We start from the raw sequence: 18191 nt of genomic DNA, 5'->3' as shown, positions 1-18191 counted from the left end.
GACAGAAAGGGCAGAGACCTGACCCTTCAAAGAGCTGAGACTCAAGCGAATGTCCCCTCCTACTTGGAGAAAGGAAAGAATGCAGGATAAGGAGAAAAGAGTGACTTGGAAGTCGTCGTTCGCAACAACCAAAGAAGGATTCCAAGACTCAGTGGTAGATGCGGGAAGAGGAGTGTTTCCGATCTCTAATCATAGTATGAATGACCGATTCAGGAAGCCCCGGCCCTTAGGACTGCAGACTCAACCACACAAGTCCAGTGCAGCGTGGGTAAATGGAGGCTATGGATCGGGCCTTGCAGGAGAAAAGGTCTCTGAGCGGCAGAGGCCATGGTTCATCAGCTGGAAGGGATACAAAGTCAGCAGACCAAATCAGTGGAGGCCAGTCAGGAGCGAGGAGGAGTAAAGGGAGGCCATCTAATTTGGCCTTCTTGAGCAGATATGGAATTAGCTGAACGGAAAGGTCTGTTGTGGGAAGCCAATGCTGGAGCGGACCACTTAGGGTGGTCGGTGCACCGCGTGATAAGAGGGCAGCCCTTGCTGGGCAGACGTATGAACTGGAAGTACTGCAACAATCCACCACCGTGTTACGGAGATGAATCATGACGTCTCATCCAGAGAATGCCCCTCTCAAAAGGTGAAAGATTGCACTTGTGAAATCAAGGCGTCTCATCGTACTGTGCAGGCCACACAAAGCTCAGACGTGGACCAGACCAGCATCTAGCTCATGCTCACAGGCCATGGTGCAGAAGCCCCACTGAGGCTGAAAACAAATAGCTGGCCTAAGAGACCCAGAGGGCCAGGAAGCCCTTGTGATAAGGTAAGCGGCAAGCAAAAAAGTGCAGAAGGCATTAAGGACACAAGAGATCTGGAGGAGGTAGAACACAGGTGGACCTGAGCACCCAGAAAGGGGAGGCCCAGACCATCCAAAACTGGGACCAGGAACATGCCCAAGTGAGATCGCAGGTGACCCCATGGCTGCTGGGAAACAGAGCAGTTAATGCAGTTTTGTTCCACTTGTCTTCTTGGAAAAGGGAGTAACAGTGCATTTCGCGCAACACGATCCCCAAGTGGTGAGTGCGGGGTCAAGTTAGCTCATCCTTGATACACAGCTAGAGGGGAAAAGGGGAATAAAACCAAAATAAGGCCAGGAGACCTGCGGAGCAGGAAGTCTGCCTCCTACAGACATTAAGCTAAAACTGATTCAGCTCAGTGCCTGCAGAAGGGGTAGAGCTGGTAGGAAGGACAAAGTCTTTGCTTAGTGTCACCTAGTGGCTAGAGCTATACCCCGGGTCTTGCTGCGTCCCCCAATGACAGGCAATAAACAGTATTTTATATATACATATATTACAAGTATATGTAGCAAAAAACTAGCACAAACCAATAAACTAAGCATATGCTATTAAAGTTTACGCCAAAAACATCCTAAAATAGGACTCAAAAATGCTGCAAAGTTTTCTTTGCGTTACCCCAGTTTTAAATAGACGTCAGAAAATCTTCAAAAAGATGCTCGATCTCTAGAACGCCAACACCCTGATCTGATATACAAAAAAAGGGGTCTGTCTGGGACTTTTACCATTGATCAGCAGGGATCCCTGTCAATAAGCTGATTGCCGGGCCTCATGTCAGTGCAAGGACATTGCTGAAAGTAGATAGCATTGTTGACATTGCAGCAGCCTGGTTTGGTACTACAGGTACAGCTTCCATGGAATTCAATACAGACAAAGCTATCTGCATCCAGCATTGTCCGCCCCAATAGTGTGCCCAGCAGAGATCGCAAGAGGCAGACCGTCGAGAATAAATAGTAAAAGTCCCGGAAAACCCCTTTAAGATGCACCAATTAATTCACTTATAAGGAAAACCAACTTTTAGATCAAGATACTTTTTAATCTATGGTTTTCTCAATCAGTCTAGAGGAAAATATGACGACTATTAGTCAGGATCTATACATTTCTCACAAAACTGGTGCCATTTTTAAGGAACTGGTGCAGTCTGTGTGTTAAACACTTGTTGTCTTACCCTGTATTCATAGTCTGCAAACTCTCTTCCTCCACGTCCTCCTCTGTATCCACCACGGAAACCTCGTGGGGCCCCATAATTGCCTCCTGTAGGTCCACCTCTCCTGTCACCTCCACGGCCTCTGCCACCACGGAAACCCATACCCCCTCCTCCGCCTCTACCTCGGAAGCCCCCACGGCCTCTGTTTGAGCGCAGCGGAAGTCCAAAAGTCTCTGCATTTATCCTTCTTTCCTCGGCCCAGGTGGGTCTTCGATCTCTAAAAAAGAAAAAAAAGAATAGGAAACGAAATCTTATGTATTGTGAAGATTTATATTTGAAACTGACAGGAAACACAAACCACAACACGAGTCATTTCTTCCTGCAGGTGAGACTTCATATATGGCAACGTACTTCTATCAGCATCATACCAGAAACCCACCCATTAAAAAAAAAAAGTAACTCCTTTATGTATTTATCAACATCGCTGTATGAGGGCTTGTTTTTTGCAGAACAAGTTATATTCATTGATACTATTTAACCGCTTACCGCTATAGGACGTGCATTTACGTCATGCAGCGTCGGGGTATGTATGAAGAGAGATCGTAAGGCGACCCCTCTTCATACAGCGCAGGAGTCAGCTGTTTATTAGAGCTGAAACCTGCGGGCAATAGCTGCAATCAGCCGTTCGACCGATCACTGCTAGTAACCTTTTAAATGCCGCTGTCCGTTCCTTCCATACGGCACCCCCACGGTGAGATCGCAGGGAGCCATGCGGGTGTCATGGCAGCCAGGGTCCTCCTGAAAGGTCACAGGGCTATTTCGGCAGACTGCCTATCAAGCCATCTCCGTGGGATGGCTTGATAGACTGCCTGTCAGATTGCATTAGCATTACATCATACTGCAGGAGCGATCAAAGCATCGCTAGTTGTGGTCCCCCTAGGGGAAGGGGCGAACAAAAAATAAAATAAATAATCAGATCAATAAAGTTTTGCTACTTGTAGTAAAAAAAAAAAAAGTAATCAGTTTAAGTTTCTATGGCGTACACACTGCAACGAAAATGACCTGATGACTTTGTTCTATGGGTCGGTACAATTGCTACGATACTAAACTGATATTTTTTTCGCCGTACTATTTATCTGAAATACATTTAATTTTTTCTAATTTTCTGCTGCCATCTTCTGCGCGCAATATCTTTATTTTTCCATCAACATAGTTGTGCGAGGGCTCACTTTTTGCAGGATGTCTTTGTTTGTTTTGGTATTCTTTTGAAATATGTACGACTTTTTCATCGCTTTTTATTGCATTATTTCTTGGAGACAGGGTGACCAAGAAAAGCGCATTTCTGGCGTTATTTATTTTTTCGGATGATGTTCACCATGTGGGGTAAATAATGTGTTACTTTGATAGATCAGACTTTTATAGACGCAGCGATTCCAAATACGTATTTTTGTTTTATTACTTGGATTCTTTTACTGCAAATATGGCAAGGGGGGCGGGGTGGGTTAAATTAAAAAAAAAATGTATTAGTAATACTTTATTAATCTTATTTTTACTTTTTCTTTTAGTCTTCCTAGGGGACAACAACTTTCGATGTTTTGATCGCTCTTGCAGTATGATGTAATGCCATAAGATTACATCATAATGTGATCGGGCAGGCAGTCTATCAAGCCACCCCACAGGGATGGCTTGATAGGCATTCTGCTTAGACAGCACTGAGGCCTTTCAGAAGGCCCTCGGCTGCCATGACACCCGCACAGCTCCCTGCGATCACATCGCGCGCGTGGGGGAGGGAGGGGGGGGGGGTGGGGGTGGGGGTGGGGGTAGGTAGTTCCATACACCCTACAGTGACCACACATGATCACCAGTGCAGTAGTCAAGTGAAGAACTTTAGATCAAGTCACAACAACCCCCAGTACCTGTTATCGTCACAGGAGATGTTGTCAAAGAAAGACTTGGTTTTGTCATAGTAACAGCTCGCCGTTGCTTCCTCCTCCTCTGCGTTTCCTTCACTGTTCTGAGTGTCCACTCCGGAATCGCCTTTATCTTCCCCATTCACTGGCTTCTCTGGTTTGTCATCTGGAACTGATTACATGTACAGATGTGACCACAATGCTGACCAAGCAGAAGAGACACAGTTTCTTAAATTCCCATACACCCATACAAGCACAGCCAGGCTCCGTTTCAGACTTGTGTGCAGGTCACAGAGGTGAAACACGCATGTATCAGACTGCTATGGCATATATGGGTTTGAGATAACCTTTTAAAAAGGTTCTGTTCTAGCAGACAACCACAGCAGCACTAAATACCTAATTACCCACCTTTGATTTTTAACTTATTGTGAAATTCTCTGTCGATGTTGTCTTTGTTAAATTGTGCGTTAGCACTTTCAAAGTCAAAGTCTTTTTCAAACTTCATAGGGCCATCTCTTCTTACACTAAATCTACCACGGCCTCCCCGGTGACCACCACGACCTCCTCTCCTGGGTTGAGGTGCACCTACAGTAGCTAGAAGGATAAAGAAAAAAATACCAATCAGCATGGAAGAACATAAATATGCATAGACACACCAAGTCAGCATGTGCCCGGAGATTAACCCCTTAGTGACTGCCGATACGCCTTTTGACGACCTGTATAGGCGGTCCTATGCATGAAGAGAGATCGCGCGGCAATCTCCCTCCAAACATTGCAGGCGCCGGCTGTATATTACAGCTGACACCCACTGGCAAAAGATGGCGGACACCCACTGGCGAAAGATGGCGGAATTTAGTTTTTTTTATTCTACTCCACTTGGATTTTTTTTTTCAGTACATTAAATAGTACAATTGAAACCTACAACTCGTCCCGCAAAAAACAAGCCTTCATACAGCGACGTCGATGGATAAATAAAGGAGTCACGATTTTTTTAAAAAAAAAGGGACGGGGGGGGGGGGGGGGGGGGGGTTGAGGAACGTGATAGTGACCATGTTTTTTTTTTTAGCTTTTCCATTAAGGGGTTAAATAAAGCCCCCTGGCAGTATGACTGGTCCATCTAAGTACCAGATTAATAATTGTTTCTTTCATTACGGATTCGACAGCCTTGGCTATGTAATGCCAGACTATATGAATACCACCATGATATGCCATTTACTTTATGACTGGTTGGGTTCAGGGACCGTGTTGGTCTAGATCTGCATCCTATAAGTTTTACGTGCAAAGCGACGTCCAGACCACATGGCGGTGCAGGAAAAACAGTGAAGATGCAAAACTAGATCTGCACTTTATTCTCAGGATAGATGGGAGTTGCAGAGATTGGATAACCCGCCAATTAGGAAGTGATGGCATACCATAGCAGCATGCAATCACCTTTAAAGATGGTAAAATCCCGCTAAACTCAGGTAAGACAGGTGCCATTCAATATAACCATCCATTACAACACCGGTACCTCAGGATTAATACGGATTACACAGTAACGGGTATACTTGGCTCACCTGCATGTCTCTTGTTAGGGTCATGTCTGTCATTCCTGAGCAGGTCTGTATCAGGCCTTGAAGGTTTGTGTGCGTCAACTGCAAAACAACAAGTACATGAAGGTGGTGCCCACTGGAGATTGCTGGTCTGTGTAATGAACAATGTATTCTCTCACCTTTTCTTCGCTCTGCATTCTCCAATGTCTTTTGGCTTGCAGATGGCAGAGATCTAGAAGTTACAGGGCTTCTTCTACCTCCTGCCACTTGTGCCTGGGTAGCGGACGTAGTCTGAACACCTTGCTCAAGTGTTGGGCTCTTCCGTAAGGAATCTAGCAAGGGGCTTGCTCTTCCTAGACGAAGGAGGAACAGTTAGCCATGATGTACGGTTTACTATAGGTAGGACAATCATACCGTGCTTCCCCGAAAATAAGCCCTACCCTGATTTTCATTATTGAATGGCTGTGGTTGGTTCATCGAGTACCGGCTCCGATTGGATCATGAGCGCCGTGGCTCGGCCAATGACAGCAATCTCTTACTGGAGGCGGGGTATTTAAGCCCCGTTACCAGGAAGAGAATGCTCGTCAGCGCTGAGGACTACACGGAAGATCGCCAGAGCGCCGCAGCCCAGTGTGAGGGACCCGGACGCCACCAGGTGAGTATTAAGGCACCCCCCGAAAATAAGACACTGCTTCTTTTGGGGAAAAAAGTAATACGACTGTCTTATATTTGGGGAAACACTGTATATACACAACAGAACATAATTCGAAAATAAGCAGTTTACATTAGTTTATTGCCTTTTTGTAGAACGCACAAAGATTAAGTTAAAACAGCTCCTAGTTGAGGTGCATTACTATAAAAGTACTTAATGAATATCATATAATGGGGAATACAAGCCTATCAATATGCCCAATTGGGGCTAAAATAAGAGAGAGTCTCTTCTACCAGCCTGGCATAGTCATGCCTGACAAGAACGACACGGATTTTAAAAGGGAAAGCCACTGGTTGCTTCCATCTGGTAACTGCGGCTAAATCTGACGGGGAACCAGCAGGACAGCACAGAAGTAAAGGCCCACGTGATAACCTTTACCTTGAGATAACTGTGTTTTTAGAGTCCTCGCCTCTTGATTGAATGACGCGCCCACAGAGGTGGTTGGGGGTAAAGGAGCACCTGTGGTACTGTCGGCACCAAATGAGGTCAAGGAGTTTCCTGCTTTCAAGAAAAGCAATTAAGATCTTAAATGACAGAATTCTAAAAACGCCTCTTTATAAAGTTATGAGACGCCACCACATGGTGATAATCTATGCTCTAACAGTATCAACCAATTCAATAAATGCAGTACATTTTGTTTTGATCCAGAGTTATATCCTGCGTTATATACTTCAAAGCTGCACTCACTATTCTGCTGGTGGAGTCACTGTGTACATACATTACTTATCCTGTACTGATCCTGAGTTATATCCTGTATTATACTCCAGAGCTACACTCACTATTCTGCTGGTGGAGTCACTGTGTACATACATGGCTTATCCTGTACTGATCCCGAGTTACATCCTGTATTATACTCCAGAGCTGCACTCACTACTCTGCTGGTGGAGTCACAGATACGTAGATTACCTATCCAGAGTTACATGTTGCATTATATACTCCAGAGCTACATTCATTCTTCTGCATCCTTCAGGGCTGAACTCTCCCACCATTATCAGCTTTTTCGGTGTTTGCACCGGTGGCATTTCGGGAAGTGGGACACCATACAGGAATATGATGCGGGAAAACCTAACTGTTCTATGCAAAAACTATCAAACCAAGTACCTGTCAAGAAGTTGTCTGTTTCCACTAGTAAGTACCAGACCTGAACAAGTAGCCTGCGACAAGCTGTAGAAATAATGTGATGCATCTGAGATTCTACTTTATATGTCAGCTGTGAAATGCTGAATAGATAACGGACTCCACAATGGGAAATCACTAAACAGACGGGAAAGAATCAGAAAGTAAGAAGCTTACCAACTCCAACAGATCCGAACTCCTGCGGTACTAGAGGGCTGGAGCTGAACTGGCTGTATGCCGGCATCCTGCTGAACGGAGCGTAGGAGCTTACAGATTGGAATGAAGATGCTGCAGAGGATCCTAAAGACGACTGAAGAGAAACACAACTTTAAGATTAAGGCCACCAATAAAATCCATATAATCCAGTGAGACTTCTGAGACGACACCGGGAGCGGCCCTAAACCCTCAGCACTACATTAGTTACGCCCCAGGTATGCGGGATCACAAGAAAATTGCGCTTCATACAAGGCCGCTGCCAGCTATCTAATCACAGACACCCGCCCGCCACAATCAGCGGTGATGCAGACTGCAGCTGTTAACCCACTAAATTTCGTCGGCTCTAATACCGCCCCACATAAAGCTGCGTTCTTAGGTTACCTACACGAACGCGATATCAGGCCGTTAACACAAATTTACCCATGAAATCGAGGGGGGTTTTCAGACAAAAACGCATCACATCTGTTTAACACGCAACAGTGGATCAGAAGCGTTTCCGATTGATTTCAATGGTAAGCCTCAAATCGCACTCAAAGGTCCGATTGAAATACAAGATGTGATACAGGTGGGCATGGAGGCTCTAGTACCCTGTTGTACCGCCTCTAGCTTGGATACAAGATGTGATACAGGTGGGCATGGAGGCTCTAGTACCCTGTTGTACCGCCTCTAGCTTGGATACAAGATGTGATACAGGTGGGCATGGAGGCTCTAGTACCCTGTTGTACCACTAGCTTGGATACAAGATGTGATACAGGCGGGCATGGAGGCTCTAGTACCCTGTTGTACCGCCTCTAGCTTGGATACAAGATGTGATACAGGTGGGCATGGAGGCTCTAGTACCCTGTTGTACCACTAGCTTGGATACAAGATGTGATACAGGCGGGCATGGAGGCTCTAGTACCCTGTTGTACCACTAGCTTGGATACAAGATGTGATACAGGCGGGCATGGAGGCTCTAGTACCCTGTTGTACCGCCTCTAGCTTGGATACAAGATGTGATACAGGTGGGCATGGAGGCTCTAGTACCCTGTTGTACCACTAGCTTGGATACAAGATGTGATACAGGCGGGCATGGAGGCTCTAGTACCCTGTTGTACCGCCTCTAGCTTGGATACAAGATGTGATACAGTTGGGCATGGAGGCTCTAGTACCCTGTTGTACCACTAGCTTGGATACAAGATGTGATACAGGCGGGCATGGAGGCTCTAGTACCCTGTTGTACCGCCTCTAGCTTGGATACAAGATGTGATACAGGTGGGCATGGAGGCTCTAGTACCCTATTGTACCACCTCTAGCTTGGATACAAAATGTAATACAGGCGGGCATGGAGGCTCTAGTACCCTGTTGTACTGCCTCTCCCTTGGATACAAGATGTGATACAGGCGGGCATGGAGGCTCTAGTACCCTATTGTACCACCTCTAGCTTGGATAGAAGATGTGATACAGGCAGGCATGGAGGCATCCATGTTCCGTAAGGTATCTTGCAGCATGTCTGTCCACATTTGCTGTAACTGAGCTTTTAGATCAGGGGTGTGAAACTCAATTCTTACCTAGGGTCACATCAGCCTCCAAAGGGACGATTGTAATACTGTATAGCAATAGGTCCCCCTGTGGCGGCTTCAGTAGCAATAGGGTTCCCTATACTGATGACCTTAGTAATAGTGCCCACCATATTGGCCCCAGTAGTAATAACGACCCCCTTCCACAGTGTGCCGCTCCACAGCAAAGGCAGAATTGAGGCGCTCAACCACAAGGTCTTCAGACATGAACACTGCTGTCGTCAGCGCCGAAACTAAACCTGGATTTATTGCTGAAGACAACCTGGTTCAACTCCGTAGTGTCCAGTTTCATAGTTCACATTAACTTTGCCCATAGGGATCCGTTGGCCATCCGCGGTCAAATTAGTTGACATTTGCACCCGCGGATGGCATTTTAATGGATTTGCGTTTTCTCACGTGCGGGAGAAAAAAAAAACGCAGCATGCTCCATTTTCTGCAGGTCTCCCGCAGGCTTCCATAGAAGCCGTCCGGTCCCGCGGCACACCCGCAGCTGAATTTCTGCTCTCCGGTGTGGGAGAGGAGTTAAAAAGAGTACAGCGCATGCACGTGGCACGCTGCCCGCGTGCCGAGCACATCCGCCGTGCAGAGGGAAAGAAGATCCAGCCGCGACGGACAGGAACCCGCAGCGTCCGGACAGGTAAGTTAAATCATTTTTCAGGCCTCATGTCTCCGGGAAAGGAGGGACCCGCTGCGGGATTCTGCATGGAGAATCCGCGCGGGCCCGAATTTCCTAGTGGACATGAGGCCTAAGAGCATTAGCTTGCTGGAGGCGGAGCATTCAAGCCCCACATCCAGAAAGCAATGCTGTCGGCGTGGAGGAGGGAGCGACAGCCTGCAGCAGCGCCGCAGATCATTGCAGAACGCCGCGGGAGGAGAGCATTGATTTTTTTTTTTCTACTTGTAGTTAGTTTTCCAATTGAAATGCATTGGAACGCATCAATGGCGCTTGAATGCATTTCAATGGGGAAAAGTACTTGGACATACGAGTTTTTTGTCTTACGAGCTCCGTCGTCATTTTTGTTACAGTTTATGCGACTGCAGAATGTCATTTCTTCCCCCATGTCTCTCCGCTTAAAATCTTTTAAGCGTTTTTCAGCATATTATATGGTAAATTAATTAGTACCATTGAAAAATACAACTGGACTCGCAAAAAACAACAAGCCCTCATACAGCTACACCGATGGATAAATAAAAAAAGTTATGAACTTGTAAAAGGGAGGGGGGGCTTGGTCTCTAAGGGGTTAATATGGCTTAAAAATTAAATCACAAGAAAAGCATGGCACAGAACTACTGCCACCAACTGGGGAAGGCTGCACTTACCTGGACTATTGCAGGGTCTTGAGGCAAGGAGCACTGAGGTTTGGGGGGTTCGCACACAGTAAGGTCCTTAATATCACTCCCCCTGAATATGATATACTCAAACACTTCATCTCGGGGTGGGATGGGTCGGTCTGTAGGTCGATCCTCTGTTCCGAAGGAGCGGACTGCCGGGAAAGAAAAGTAACAGAAGTAAGACGACGTAAAACACATAATTACTGCTGTGAGAAGTCCTGTTCCTGGGGGGGGTATAGTAATGTACCCTGTAATGTGCCAATATACACCGGTCAGGGATCTCCAGCATCTCACTTGTAGCAGCTGCATAACTCATTTCCACAATTAATAAGTTGATAGATTATTGCTCAAAAGGCGACTTTTTGATCGAATTTTGAGCGTCAATTGTTGTGTTTAAATGGGCCTTAAGACTGATCAGGTGCCATCCAAGAGCTTTGGAAGCGCAGATCAAACCCCCGGACGCTGCAGCAGCCCCATACACAAAATACTCCAAATTATACTATCCTTGATGAACTGGAAATGTGCTCTACGACTTCCTGCTGAGCTGTAGTGTAAAGCATGGGGGAGCCGAATGTGCTACTCAACAAGGAGCTGGTCGGTCAGCGATGAGCGTTGGCGGCCCATACAACCATCACAGGTTGGCTGCACATCTCTGTTCACATGGAGGACCGTGCAGCCAACCAGCTTGTATAAGTGATGTCATCGGCTCATGAACCAAACATTTGCGCTCGTTAATCGGACCAAAGACCCTTAAGGAGTAACTGCACTTTTTAAAAACTTTTGAAATGTCAAAACTTCTGATCAGCGGGGACCCAGGTGCCAAGAGCCCAGCAGATCACCGAAGAGGCGGCAGCGCTGTTAGGAGTGCCGCATCCGTTTGGCTGTTATTGCCCCTCGGCTCCGATCAGCAAGTAAGGCCGCCGTGACCCGGCAGGATTTACACTGCAAAATTTGGATCAGGCGTCCCGTCTCCGGATTCCGCAGCAAATACCGACTATAGCACGCCGTGGCAAACCGCGATTACCGCTGCACAAGTGCAAATGGATTCGGATTTTCCGATCGCAGGAGAAATCACAGCACGATATGTTTCTGGGCGGATTCCGTACGGACGGCATCCATTGAAGTCAATGGAAGCCGTCAGACCCGCATCCCTTCTGCAATCATCATTGAGGAAAGATCATGGGATCTACGTCATCGCCTAGCGATGGCACGGCATTATTTATACCGCGCATGTACATCGCCGGCATATCCACAATACAGATAAGAATCCGGACAGGTATGCGGGGGTCACCGGCCGGATTCAGCTGCCGGACCACGACAGCCCAAAAGGCCGCAGCGCGCATCCTGCAGCCCCTTTAATACTCGACCTCTTGATCTGACGTGTCAAAACTAACAGCGCAGTTACTTGGATCCATGCAGTAGTTTGGGAGAAACTTGCCTTTTATCAGTAGCTGCACCACAGAGGCGGATCATTCAGTTGCTCTGGGGCCCATTAGATAGAGGGAGGATGTGAGAAGACAATCTCCTGGCGGGGCCCCCTCTTATAGATACACCGTTGAGCCGAATTAGAGATTTTTTTTAACTCTTTATTGAAACATAAGCACACAGATAACTGTTACATTAATGAGGCCGGGCTCACACGGGCAGGTTTTAATTAAGGAATCTGCGATCGCCGCCCCCGTGGAAGATCCGTGGTAAAACGCGGGCATTGAAAGTCATGCATTCTTGCTTGTTTACACTCGCGGAATACACGATTCGTATCTACAAGCGGAAGAAAAATCGCAACCTGCTGTATTTTAGCGAGGATTCCGCGCGGACGGTCGATGGAAAGGTTCGTCAGCTCAGACACAATTAACATTACATATGAGCGGCAGAAACAATTGCAATTTCAAAGGAAAAGCCCAAATGCCAGCTGAAGGGGAGAGAGATCTTTCTTTTGCGCGGAAAAACACTTGATCCGCGATCTTACGCAATTACTTTCCACGAATAATAGTTTTTGCTGCAAAAATCCGCATATGGAATCCGACGCCCGTTTGTGTGAGCCTGGCCGAACTTGGATTATGGATTTTACACATTGCTTGTAGTTAGGCATACCCCATTATTGGGGTTTAGGCTTCTTTCACACAGGCAACACAACATCGCTGCGATATCGCGGTGCTTTCTCGTGGTGATACTGCGATTTTGTGGCGCTACAAAGTCTCAAAAAGATATAAGCCCCATCTGCACAAAGAGAAAAAACAAAAAGGCATCACTTAGGCAGCGCTATCCGGCTCGGTTGCATCTTCTTCCTGGTCCCCGGAACTGTTCATCTCTACCAGCCAGGGACTGAAAAATTCCCGCCTCCTGGAAGCACTGATTGGTTCAGTGGCCAGCCAATCAGAGGCAGCGCTTGCAGAAGGCAGGTTTCTGACCCGCAATGTCGCATGCTACAAAACATCACAACTGTGAAGGAACCCAGAGGAAGTCATGGGCTTCACATACATGCGTTTTGTAGCATTGTGAGAAAAATCACGCGATTTTGACGCCCGTGTGAAAGAGGCCTCATTCACATGACCGAGAAACTGGTGCGTGTTTGGTGTGATGTGCACAAAGCCCGCATGAATAGTTATTCTTCAAGCGAATGTCTCCACGCGGGGATGCTGCGAAGGGAAGAACGAAATAAACTGAAGCACGTTCTACAAATGTGCCTACGAGATGCCAGTCTCCCCACTGAAGTTGACGGGGAGCGGTTGTCATATTTTCACGCACAAACAAAAAACCACATCGCTTCACTGTGACAAATTGCAATTCGACAAGCGCGTTATCAGGCCGAGTTTTTTGCCCTTGTTAACGTAGCCCACCGCAGACCCTTATAAGACAACGCAGCGCATCCTAATGGGGCAAAACTAAACAACTGCCAAAACTGAATATAGGCAGTGGGTGAGACCCCATGACCTCCTGATCCTCGGACGTCTAAGCCAGTAGGTCTGAAGACCCAGACACTAGACTTCGGTAAGGGCACAAGGGCCGACTGATGTATCTACAGGGCAACAATAGGGGATCTGCGGCCCTCCAGGCTACTGCTGGAAGGTCACAACATTATAAAGACCCTCTTATACGGCCGAGAAACCGTTCGGATTCCTGCAGGCAGCGAGAATCTGAAGACTGTGGTTCAGTGGAAAAGCACGCCCCGACCGAACGACGAAAGAAACTGCTCATTAGTCAGTTCCTGCCTAAAAACCGAATGAATCGTCCCGTGTGAATAGGCAGTTTATGAAGGACTGCCTGTTTATTGTGAATGGAGGCGGGTGGACTGGAATAACCACCTCCTTGCTGGGGCAACCTGTTGGGCATCTGCACCCAACAGTTCGTCTCATGTAAAAGGGCACTTCAAGGATTGTTACTTGAGCAATATTGATTCTATGTAACTGCTAAGGTTTAGTGCGGCACCAAGGTGGTCACTTTTGGCGTTTGCGGTGGGCACCTTAGACCCGTTCCTGTTCGAAGGATATGGCTGATGATCGGCAGCGGTGATCTCCATCTTTTCGTGCTTTGTGAAATATACCATTTTCCAAGGAGCATTCATAAAGATATCCTTCACATCACCGCTGCGACGATGGCACTCTGGGGCGGCGTCCGGGACTGGTGCATGCGCCACAGTCTGGCGAAGCTGCCCACGACAGGGACAGCAACGACAGTCCAGCCCGCTAGCTGGTAAATAGCATAGGACACGGGAAAACAAGAAGCCCTCATTGTGCTGGTATGCTTGGCCTAGGAGGTCCAAGAAAATAACGGTGGCAAGGTGTGTCATGGCGCTGTTTTAACGGTGAAAAACTGATGACTGGTTCCCTTTAGCTACATTGCATATACTGGTGTATGCAGATATAACACGTGTACATTGTATACGACGACATGGGGCAGGAAGTATATAGATACAAGGTATATACTAGATTCATCATATCTTTAAGGCCAGCTGCACACGGGCGAATTTGCATTGCGGAATCCGGGAGGGGTGTCTGCTTCCGCATTCCGCAGCGAATACCGCCCATAGCATGCTATGAAAAAACACGCTTTTCTGTCCACGAGCGGAAATAAGTTGCAATTTTCCGCTAGCAGAAACAAAATTAGAAACAATTAATGGTTTTCAATTATTTTCGAAGGGGGAGATAAGCCTGACACAAATCTGGCACTTTAAAGGGGGTGTAGAGATATATGTTAGGAGCAGGTTGCACTCTGCATATAGTAACATGACTGCACTGTATATACTGTGTATATAGTACATATGATAATATAGGTGCAGTATACACTGTGTATACTGATGTATGTTACACCTCATGTCCACAGGTGGGTTGGATTCGGTATTCTTGTATCTCGACACCACCAGAAGCTAGAGGTTTGACAGGGGAACGCCCGTCTCGCACCCCCAGCTTCCGATTGGCTAGATTCAAGAAGGTCCCGGGAGCTGCGTCTGGAAAGCTTTTAGCGTGGCCTGGAGGGTTAGGGTTAGGGATTGGTGTTCCAGACACGAATACTAATCCTCCAGGGTAAAAGCAATGCACAGTTTTGTCGGGGACCATAGACCCCGTCCCTGCTGCCGGACAACTCCTCCGCTCTTCACAAGGCGGCCCACGGCTGCTCAGCATCGTTCATATGTTGCACTGCAGCGCTGATATGTGCCGAGCACCGGTTGGAAGCTAAATCCACGGCCACCGAGCACATCTGTGGACTGCCGGCTCTCACCTTCCTCCACGCCATCACACCGAATGTGAAGGGAGGTGTGAGAAGAAAACCGGCAGAGAGGAGAGACTCACCGATGGGCCGGTAAAAAGGAGCGCAGCCCATGCCGTTTACCGCTGCTGCTGGCACCTACAGCAACTGTGAGTGCTAGGAACGAGAGACACAGTGGGTATTAGTGTATCTTGACGCCACCGGAAGCTAGGGATTTCACAGGAGAAACGCCCCTCACATTCCTAGCTCCCGATTGGCGGAATACCTAAAGGTCCCGGAAGCTGCTGCAGTGGATGAGGGGCAGAACGGGGCTGCTGTGTGAGTGAGCCGCGTGGCCTATGGTTTTCCTGCCGCTGTGCTGCACCCCTGTTATGTGAAAACTTATTCAGTGGATGAGGGGCAGAAGCGCAGTGCCATGTCAAGTCAAGTGCGAGTGTCCGGCGGTGCACTGCGATCTCTCTTGTGCTCCTGCACTGTGCTGCCGCCTGTCAGATGCTCTCTGCCCCCAGAGCGGTTCGCTTCCTGCTGTCGGCCACTAGCTTACAGTGACATCAGGAGGAGGGTGGCCAGCTTGTGGTGTGCCGCTGGGAGGGCGAGTGTCAGCAGGCCAACCCCCTGTATTAATTTCTAATACTTCTTCAGTGGCTGGCCATGACCTGGCTCCTAACCACCAATGCAGCCAATCCGCTTCAGGGGGCGTCACCCCCCCGTCAATCTTGACTCCACCAGTACTTGCTGGTGGCATCAAGATACACTAATACCAACGCAGTGCGGGACCTGTAACAGGGAGACGGCCACAGGACATTCAGGACTGCTGCTAAAGCGCCAGCTGCAGGACTTGTGAGGCTGAGAAGAGGACCGTGTGCAGCCAATCACGAACAGGGGGCTTTAACCCCCTGTCAAAAACGCTATCTTGACTCCACCAGTATTTCCGGTGGTGTCAAGATACAAGAATTCCGTCGGATTCTACATGTGGAAGCCCCCAACAGTAGCTGACCCTGCCCGCAGCCGTCCACCCTGCGTACCTGTCTGGGCGCCCCGGCCGGCACACATGCACAGGAGAGATTTTTTGTCTTGCATAGTGGAATCCAGACCGGCGTCCGCAGGCTGAGATGAGTCTTACAGGCCAAAAGGTCCACAAAACAAATCTGCATGCTGTAAACAAGCTGCGGGCGCCGTGTATCACTATGCCGATTGTCCGCAATTCAAATGTGCCGGTGGACATTGGGCCTTACAGGCGCAGGGTACAGAGTGATGTATATACAGGTATAACATACATAAACCATCTACATATATGATATAGGGATATCTAATGCATATGACTAATATGACTAAACTGTATATACTCTGCATATGGGCATACAGTGTACATATATACCATACAGGAGTATATGTAATATATGTGACTACACTGTATATACAGAAACAAACATGGCTGCCCAGTGTATACAGATACAGTGTACATATGACAATACTAGGAGATACACCGATGCGTTTCACAACGATTTTATGACTAGCGCTCCTGGAATCTACAAAGAGGCCACAAAAATTAGCTGGGCCGCACTGTTATAGAAGCTGGCCCAAACATCTGTGTTGCCCATAGCAACCAATCACAGCGCAGCTTATATATTATACCGCTGAGGTAAAATAAAACAACCAATCAGCTTTAATTTTACTTCAGCAGTATAAGAAAAAGCTACGCTGCGCTTTCAGACAATTACCTATAGCTGAGGTAGGTACCCCGTGTGCACATAAGAGGTAGGTACCCTGTGTGGAGTGCTGTATATATGAGGAGCCCTGTATATAGTGCTGTAGGTATATAGGCGGTAGGTACACTATGTATATAGTGCTGTATATAAGAGGTAGGCACCCTGTGTATATGTACGAGGTCGGTACACTGTATATATAAGAGGTCGGTACACTGTATATAGTGTTGTGATATATATATATATATATGAGGTAGGTACACGGTGTATATATGAGGTAGGTACACTGTATATAGTGCTGTATATATAGGAGGTAGGTACATATATATATATATACACACACACGATGTAGGTACCCTGTATACAGTGCTATATATATGGAGGTAGGTACCCTGTGTATATATATGAGGTAGTTACACTGTATATAGTGGTGTATATAAGTGAGGTAGGTACACGGTGTATATAGTGCTGTATATTTAGGAGGTAGATACACTGCATATATAGGTAAGTACACTGTATATATAGGAGGTAGGTACCCTGTATACAGTGCTGTGTATATGGAGCTCGGTACACTGTATATAGTGCTGTATATATAGGAGCTCAGTACACTGTATATATGAGGCAGGTACACTATAGGAGGTAGGTACACTGTATATATGTGGTCAGTACACTATAGGAGGTAGGTACACTGTATATAGTGTTGTATATATATGAGGTAGGTACACTGTATATAGTGCTGTATATACAGGAGCTCAGTACACTGTATATATAGGAGGTAGGTACACTGTATATAGTGCTGTATATACAGGAACTCCGTACACGGTATATATGAGGTAGGTACACTGTATATAGTGCTGTATATATATAGGAGCTCAGTACACGGTATACATGAGGTAGGTACACTGTATATAGTGCTGTATATATAGGAGCTCAGTACACGGTATACATGAGGTAGGTACACTGTATATAGTGCTGTATATATAGGAGCTCAGTACACGGTATACATGAGGTAGGTACACTGTATATAGAGCTGTATATATATAGGAGCTCAGTACACGGTATATATGAGGTAGGTACACTGTATATAGTGCTGTATATATAAGAGCTCAGTACACGGTATACATGAGGTAGGTACACTGTATATAGTGCTGTATATATAGGAGCTCAGTACACGGTATACATGAGGTAGGTACACTGTATATAGAGCTGTATATATAGCTCAGTACACGGTATATATGAGGTAGGTACACTGTATATAGAGCTGTATATATAGGAGCTCGGTACACGGTATATATGAGGTAGGTACACTGTATATAGTGCTGTATATACATGAGCTCAGTACACGGTATATATGAGGTAGGTACACTGTATATAGTGCTGTATATACAGGAGCTCAGTACACGGTA

General features: G+C 46.9%; 1 protein-coding gene across 3 annotated transcripts in view; it reads right to left on the bottom strand.

Moving 5' to 3' along the window:
- Positions 1–18191, bottom strand: part of LSM14A (LSM14A mRNA processing body assembly factor) — a 32012-nt gene that overhangs the window by 9821 nt on the left and 4000 nt on the right. The window contains exons 2-9 of one of the 3 annotated variants that reach the window (XM_066583204.1): positions 10361–10524; positions 7443–7575; positions 6528–6650; positions 5617–5790; positions 5462–5539; positions 4314–4499; positions 3912–4077; positions 2017–2272 (exon numbers count right to left, since the gene is read on the bottom strand). In XM_066583204.1, coding sequence (XP_066439301.1) covers positions 2017–2272; positions 3912–4077; positions 4314–4499; positions 5462–5539; positions 5617–5790; positions 6528–6650; positions 7443–7575; positions 10361–10524 — 1280 coding nt within the window. The remainder of the gene's footprint in view (positions 1–2016; positions 2273–3911; positions 4078–4313; positions 4500–5461; positions 5540–5616; positions 5791–6527; positions 6651–7442; positions 7576–10360; positions 10525–18191) is intronic. The other 2 variants (XM_066583205.1, XM_066583206.1) reach the window with 2 other exon arrangements.

Source organism: Eleutherodactylus coqui, chromosome 11 (assembly GCF_035609145.1).
Source record: "Eleutherodactylus coqui strain aEleCoq1 chromosome 11, aEleCoq1.hap1, whole genome shotgun sequence".
In the NCBI taxonomy this organism is placed as follows: domain Eukaryota; kingdom Metazoa; phylum Chordata; class Amphibia; order Anura; family Eleutherodactylidae; genus Eleutherodactylus; species Eleutherodactylus coqui.
This window is presented reverse-complemented; position numbering and strand designations above follow the sequence as displayed.